The sequence below is a fragment of the Brugia malayi genome (genome assembly GCF_000002995.4).
Source record: "Brugia malayi strain FR3 genome assembly, contig: Bm_v4_Chr1_scaffold_001, whole genome shotgun sequence".
Classification (NCBI taxonomy): Eukaryota; Metazoa; Nematoda; class Chromadorea; order Rhabditida; family Onchocercidae; genus Brugia; species Brugia malayi.
In genome coordinates this window covers 14,191,435-14,199,324 of record NW_025062475.1, presented here as the reverse complement: position 1 = coordinate 14,199,324, position 7,890 = coordinate 14,191,435, and the positions used below count along the sequence as shown (strand labels likewise).

Below are 7,890 nucleotides of genomic sequence, written 5' to 3'. Positions count from 1 at the left end.
CGAATTAATCACACTGACAATATGGAAAGAAAGAATTTATGACAAATAGGAAATGCTGCAAGTAGATGAGCAAGAAATGTGAATGATGAAAGAATAAAGAACACAACACAACCTGAGATGTACAGTATTATTTCTGATACAATCCAAGTGTGATATCGCAGTAGACGCAATCGCATATGCAGCGAAGGCCCGAAGTAATGAAGTAGAAAAAGATGAAATCAATTATAAATTGGTAAAATAGAGAAGTGAAATGTGAAAAAAGGAATCAATGGCATAAAATTATTTCAAAAAGAAAAAAAAAAACGCAAATTACCATTTTGCTATTCTTCAGCAGATAAAACGTCCTTCCTTTGAACAAGAAAAAGAAGATTTTAGAGTTAATCAAGTAAAAAAAAAAAAAAGAATGACTTTAAAAAACACTCGGAATTCCAAATATATTCAATTTACTATGAAATAGTACATCTTTCATGATTAGAATTTGCTGGAATTTTCTGTCCTTGCAATCGTTGCCTGAAAACTTCCATGCAATCAAAATGATACTAGCTATTCAAATTTTCATGTTAAATATTCGACATTAAGGAAACATTCACCTAAATATTCAACATAGCATCTGAAATATTCAATATAGATCCAGTCTTTCCTTCAAACTAAGAACTTATTGATATTTTAACTTACATTTCTTCTGCAATAGCTCTGTCACGTTCTTCTAGAGTCATGCCTTCATCAGAATTATTTAATAGTTCTTGCAGTGCTCGTGCTAGTGCTTCATCATCCGACTAAAAGTATGATGTAATAGCTCCAACAATAGAATTGTTATATTTTTAATTTCACACATCATACTAGACGGATAAAGCAATATAAATTTTCATTTGAACAAAAAAAAAGAAAAAAACATACCACTGAATTAACTTGTAAGGAAGAATTGTTGCCTGATTCTTTCTTGGCTGATTCATTCCGGCAACATCTTTCATTACGACGCATAGCAGCTAATCTATAATCGATGTAGCGCACTAATAAATTAAAAAAAGCAAAAATAAATGTGTCCTTTGTTAAATTCATGAGTGCTTGATCAAAAAATCATTAGAATCAAATAAAAAAATTGTCAAGAGAAAATAAAAAGATGATTATGAAACATACGCTGCATTTGAGAGTGATTTTTTGCTTTTCACTTCTATACAATCATGATCCTCTGGAAATCGATGTTTCAGGCAAAAATTTCGTCCGCATTGATTACACTTAACAGAAACAAGCTGAAACGTGACTTAAGTTTACTTTACTCGATTGCTAACATTGCTTAGAAGTACTACGAAAACTTCTGAAAATCCGATTTTTTGCATTTCTCAAAACATCTAAATGTTTTATTTCTAGTTGCTGAATGATTTGTTGATTATTACAAGAATAAAACCCGACAACCGTATAATGCGAAGCAAAATGATCAACTACAGAAATAAAAAAAAAAAAAAAAAAGAAAGAAAATAACATCTGTCTTTACTTTACTTAGCATCTCAATACAAAAAAGACACAAATGTATTTAATTCTCAAACAAAAATTTTCCAGCTGAGAATAAGATACCACAAGACGGTGCTGTTAAAAAAACTGAAAAATACCTCTCTTTTCTTGCAATTTCGTTGTGAGCAATGATATGTATAAATTTTTCCTTTTAGTGCAATCGCGGGATTTGATTCACAATTCGAATCGATGTGATCGCTTACTTGTTTATCTGGTCGCTCTCCTCGTGCTACTGGAATTGGCTTATTACACAATGGACATACTGGTACTTGCACATCCTAAAAATTCGACAAAAAATTGATTGTTAATTGTGAAAAAATCTCTTCCTATGCATGAAATAAATACATAATGAAATTAGAAAAATTCATTACAATTTTTTTTTTTTTAAATCTAATTTCAATAACAATAAAGATGAAATAACACCTTTTCATATAAAGATTGACACCCGTGTGCATCATACGAATAGTGTGAAGCACAAAAATCTTTCTTACATGCATCACACCGAATGGGAAGAAAATCTGAAAATTATATATATATATATAAAATAAGAAATCATATAAAAACGACTAAAAATAACACATCACAAATGCAATCACTAAACGACATTTTACTAATTCAAACCAAAATTTCAGAACAAATCAAACTCATTCACATAGCACTCCTGGTTAAAAATGTCATTGTAGTGTTTTGCTTTCGAAAGTTTCAAACTAAACTATTCGATTATTACTACTTGATAAAGATAGCAATCTGCACAGTACTATAAATGCAATGAAGAAAACATTTAACATGCTATCAGACTAAGATACTTTTCCTTTAAGTTAATTTGATATAATTCATCAAATAATATGGTATTTATTAAACAATCATTCTGTATAAATCACAACAATAAAAATAAATAATGTGAAAATTAAAGAAAAGAGAAAAGTGAAGAGTTTACGTACAAGAAAGTGAAACTCAAACTGATGTACCTATTAAGAGTGTAATAAACCAATTTGTTACGTGATATGCTTATTAATAACGTCAAATGAAATGAAATGCTATTGGAGCAGTTGACTTCAAGTTCAAATATAACACTTGAAAATTTTGAATAATAATGAGGAAATTACCTAACAAATTACAGCTATCAAAATTACAATGACGGCCAAAACCAGGAAATTCTGTCATTTGATATTTTTATCTGAAAAGGAAAAAATGATTCATGTAAATAGCAATACGTAATCTTAAAATGATCTCACGTAAATGCGTTCCTGAAACATGTTTGTCACTAATGAGATAACTAAACGAATAATATCACAATGAGAAAAAAATTTTTTTTTCAAATTTCAACAAAAAAAAGATGATAACAATACATTCATATATAGTATTATCACTCTACTATCGCTCTAGAACCTTTCCAGAAAATTCTCGAAAGAAAAAAAAAAGAATCAAACGTGTCACACATCCAACGAGTCACCATCACAAATGATAAGTGACATCATTGAAAATTATGAAATTATTCGCACAGCGTATGCTCGAATTTTGTTGGGTAATATTTAAGGAAGGATACGGTATTTACCATAATGGATGATTCATTAACTGTTTTTTGTAATGCTTCAGAGGGCGAAGGTTAAAGGTCAAGAGGGTAATATTTGATGGTACGGTTAGAATGAATTTGAAAATGTGAAATTAATAATTTCAAAGAAAAGAAAATTTTTTTTTTCTTGCTTATTAACAGAAATTATAAGCAACAATGAAAAATTGCAAAGTTAAATTTTCATTAAACTTTTATACTTAACGTCTATTTCCGTTATATTCAAGCATATAAATATATACGTGCATACATAGACTTACGTGTATTTGTGTTAAAATTGGAAAAATAAATTTATCCGTAAAAAACTTTTATCCAACGTGTATCTCTGTCACATGCAACGTGTACCCTTATTACATGCAATCATAAATGTAAGTGTGCATGAACACACGTACGTCTTTTAATAAGCCGTACGTGTTTCCAACATCCTTTTGTAAGTGATATAAAAATTTCGAAAGAAAAATAAAATGCAAATTTAATAATTTCAAAAGATTTTTATTTATTAGCAGCGATTGTTTACATACGGTTATTGTTGTTGTTGTTGAATTTTCAGCGGTATCACTAAAGCATAATAATGTCAAAAATGACAGTAGTGCGAGACAATGGTCAATGATTTATTTACTTGTCTATATTGTTTCATCTTTTCTGAGATATTTAATATTTATAAACCTTAAAATTCTAATTCTTGTAAACTAATTAAAACTCTCTCTCTCTCTCTCTCTCTCCATAATCTTTCAACTTTATATTCCTAACAATTTATGCTATCTAATTAGATCAAATATGCTAAAATGGCTTTTAATTTACTCCAATCTATAATATAATATCAAAAAAACGATGCATTTAGGAATTTAAAAACTAATATAAACAGTTGCTATGAAATATTTTCCTCTATTCGCCATTAATTTTGTCATTAACTTTTGCCAATTAATTTCTTCTTCTAATCTATTTTTTTTTTCTTATTGCTTATGATTTGCTTTATTATTTTTTAATAAACAATAATTCCTCTAATAATGTGCTCTCACTCAAATTTAATAGCAGCTGTGCTTTTTGTTAATTCAATTTTATGGCGCTAAGTGACATCATCCAATATTTAATCTTTCATCAATCTTATAATAAGCATTTGTTTATCCTTATAATCTATTTGTATTGGAACGGATATATCTACATAGATATCCTCCTTTATTCATCATTTACTTAAATAAACATTTAGTTTGCTAATAGTGGTATAAAAGATAAATTTAATTAATGTAAAAAAAATTTGCATAGATCATGCAGTTAGTTATCATAGTTTATCTAATTAGTTTACCATAGTTTATTTAATATATATAACTTATCTAATTTCGACTAAAGTCAATTCAATTTCATTTAATTTCATTTTTTATCATCATATAAGGCAAGTATTTTTAATTATAGAAAGACAAGATAAGAAAGGAAATCATAAAATTGGAAATAATTCCGGAAATGATACTGATATCTTGGAAAATGATGAATCAAACTCGAAATCGGAATATTTTGCAGCAATTTCACCTACTACTATCACCAAACAACCTTATCCACAAATGAATTTTTCAAAAAATACTAAAATCTCAAATTCAATCAATAATCAAACTATTACTAATATTAAAAATGGTACAATTATCACATCAATATTTTAATATATTTTACTTATTCGTCAAATTATCTAATCTATTTTCGTATAACAGAGTTAATATATTTAGAGGAGGAAAAAAAACGAAAGAATATTGATAATAAATTATCAGTGGATCGTTTATCAATGAATGATTATAAAATGTTGTTAAGACTTAAACCACTCAAACAATTTTATATTCGACGGGTAAATATTTCCATTATGTTTTAAATTTCATACTGAATAAGAAAACGAAACCAAAAATTTTTTTTTTCGAAACTAAAAGAAAATTTTTTGATTACATTCAACATTTAAATGAAGTAAATACTTTAAAATGGACATAATTTTTGAAATACTTAAAAAAAAACAATGAATATTTTATAGTAAATAGAGATTAAATTATTAAATTGAGTTAAAGCTTAAATTATAGCACTCTAATACAATCGATACATTTCTTGATTTTCTTCAAGAGAATCGATATGTTGTTCAAGATATAGAAGGAGAACTGGTAATATTATCATTACTTCATTCATCAATTAACACTTCTATTTCTTAAAATTGTAAAAATGCAAAATTTTAAATTTAAAATTTTGTAATTTTTTTCGTATTAAATTACAAAAAATTTATTATGAAAAGAAATTGTAAATGATGTGAAGCATTGCAATTAATATGTAAATAATTCATGCCAAATCTTAAAATATTTTCGCTATTGGAACATTTTTTTTTTAAATATTAGAAATAATAAATATTATAAAGAAAAGTTTTTTCATTTCATTAGTGCTGTAATTTTAATTTTATTAATACAACAATATTGATTAATCTCTTGAAAGTGAATTTTTCGGTTTTTTTCAATTTTGTTTTTGATTAGTTACAATTTTTTTCTTGAGATAAAGGAAATAATTTTGCGTTTTTATTTCAATTTAATTTTATGCTATTAGTTGAAGTATCTTTTTTTTTTTTTTGTTTACAATAGTAAGACTGAAGCTAAAAATGCTAACGAAGCTACTGAAAAGACTGATATCAATTTTAGATTTATCATGTATTTGAAACATCAAACAATACATGTCAATGTGATTGCAAGACAACAAGATATTTACAATTACATTTTACCACTTCTGTGGGACAAGTAAAGCTTATTATTTACTCTAAAAAAAAACTTTAGATAATATTCAATCATCAATGTATTTCAAGAAAATGAGTTAATGTTTTAATCTCGAGTAGAGTTTTTCCTTTCCAAACTTATTGTTCATATTATTCTAATTTAAATATACATGATTTCGATTATTAACTTTCCAATAATTTCTCAATTTCATATGACAATTTAGAAAAATTTTATATAATGTGACATTTTCATAATATTCCTTAGCAGCAATTAAATAATGCAGGAAGTGATAAAGATGGAAAAATTGCTAACATGTTCAAATTTTTTTGGTGGACAATGTGGTATCTATCCAACATGTTGCATATTTTCAACCAATAAATCATTTCAGATAACAATTGAATCACCACCAGGGCATCCTATTGGTGAAATGAAATTTTAAATTGCATACATTGAAATTAAACATATAAGATAATTTTGAATACATAATGATTTTTTCAACCAAGAAAACCAGCTAAATTATCAATTAACAATACTTGTTACTATGTCATTATTTGTTGAATAAAATCTAAAATTACTGTAGTTAATTAACTTTATTATGAATTGGGTACATGACTGACGATTATTGGAGAAGTTATAGGCGCAGTTGTCCAGCAAATTAGTCTTATCAGACCATATTATCAAGTGAAGGATGCAAGAGGGAATCCGAAATATTTCATTATTGGTTCAACTAGTAGCTTTAGTTGTTTTGCTTGTCGTTGCTGTGACATACAGTATGAAGTATATTTTTTTCATTCTTTTCATTACTGATAACAGAACTGACTATTGATTATTGATATAGTATGATATGATATAATATATTTGGTAATCTAGGGAATAGTTTTATAGGAAGAAATACTAATGAAAGATTTAATAAACAAGGAATTTAATTTGATTTGCAGTTTAACTGTAAGTAAAATTATAACAAAAAAATGATAAAAAGTAAATATTGTTTTTGATATTGTATTGTAAATTTTACGATTATTATGCTAATATTAGGTGATATCAGCAAATAAAAACATTCTTATTGGTATTATCACAAAGGAATGGGCGAAAACAAGTGATAAAATTACAACTGTTGACAATTTCAATATTTCATGTTAGCTGAGTTCAATTATTTCTCTTAATTTATTTGAAGTTCTTGACGAAAAGCACAAAAATGAGCTACCTGTGTATGACGAATTCTGCATATATTGCATATCAAAATTATAATATGAAAAAAAAAAAAAAAAAATTTCAGTCCCACGAAATATCACTGCAAGAGATAAAATGCTTCTCCTCGGAGCGCTTTTTCTTGTCTCAAATTTTAAGTGTAAGTTTCATAGTTTCATTTTTATTGCATCAAAATAATTGAATTACTCCAATTGGTTAATTCTAAGCCGTGCTTTTTTTAAGAAATTTTTTAGGCCAAAATTTCGATGTTTAATTACATAATAAAGTTACTAAATATGAAGATCAAAAGGAATAAAAATAAAAAAGTGATAAATATAAATAAGCAAATTATCAATAAATAAAATCAACTAAATATAATAATCTTTGATCCATTCACTAACCTATTCATTTATTATTATAATCACAGTATATAATTCCAGAAACTAATTCACCTGAACCATTCTATTACTTGATGGATTAGTGAACAATTTGAAAAATTCATCACGCATCTTTCTTTTCTTCACTTTGCTTTGTTAACTTTTAATTTTTTTCTCTTAATTAATAATTATACTATGACAATGGAATTGAATGTTTCAGAAGATATAATATGAACTGTATATAATTTATAATCATAATTTTTATGTGAATAAATCCAGCAATTATTTATCACATTTTATGAATAATTTATTCAGCTTCTTTCCCTTTTTTCTTGTATATTTTCTAACAAATTCTTAACACAACAATTCCTCCAACATTCATATTTCATTTTTCATTTTCATGTTATCTTTTCAATCTTTCATTATTTCAATATATGTATTCATGCAATAACAAAAATTTTTATATTTTCTTAACAAAAAAAGAAAAAAAAATGGAAAAAAGAGCAAAAAAAAAAAGAAA

General features: G+C 26.1%; 2 protein-coding genes across 3 annotated transcripts; one reads left to right on the top strand and one right to left on the bottom strand.

The window, feature by feature from the left end:
• Positions 1-446: 446 nt before the first annotated feature.
• Bma-aip-1 (Uncharacterized protein) lies at positions 447-2,673 on the bottom strand (the record flags this gene model as incomplete). Its single annotated transcript, XM_043077837.1, has 7 exons — positions 447-510; positions 676-776; positions 898-991; positions 1,138-1,250; positions 1,608-1,787; positions 1,933-2,027; positions 2,616-2,673. 7 exons carry the CDS (start codon positions 2,671-2,673, stop codon positions 447-449), a joined length of 705 nt encoding a protein of 234 aa, XP_042933771.1.
• A 977-nt stretch (positions 2,674-3,650) lies between these two features.
• Positions 3,651-7,435, top strand: Bm145 (Uncharacterized protein; the record flags this gene model as incomplete). Of its 2 annotated transcripts, none has more annotated exons than XM_043077835.1 (10): positions 3,651-3,681; positions 4,490-4,705; positions 4,795-4,910; positions 5,134-5,211; positions 5,734-5,829; positions 6,089-6,227; positions 6,443-6,582; positions 6,841-6,940; positions 7,082-7,153; positions 7,434-7,435. In XM_043077835.1, coding segments are annotated over 10 exons (990 nt in total). The 2 variants fall into 2 exon arrangements, with proteins under 2 accessions (XP_042933769.1, XP_042933770.1); XM_043077836.1 differs by having other exon boundaries at positions 6,434-6,582.
• Positions 7,436-7,890: the final 455 nt, after the last annotated feature.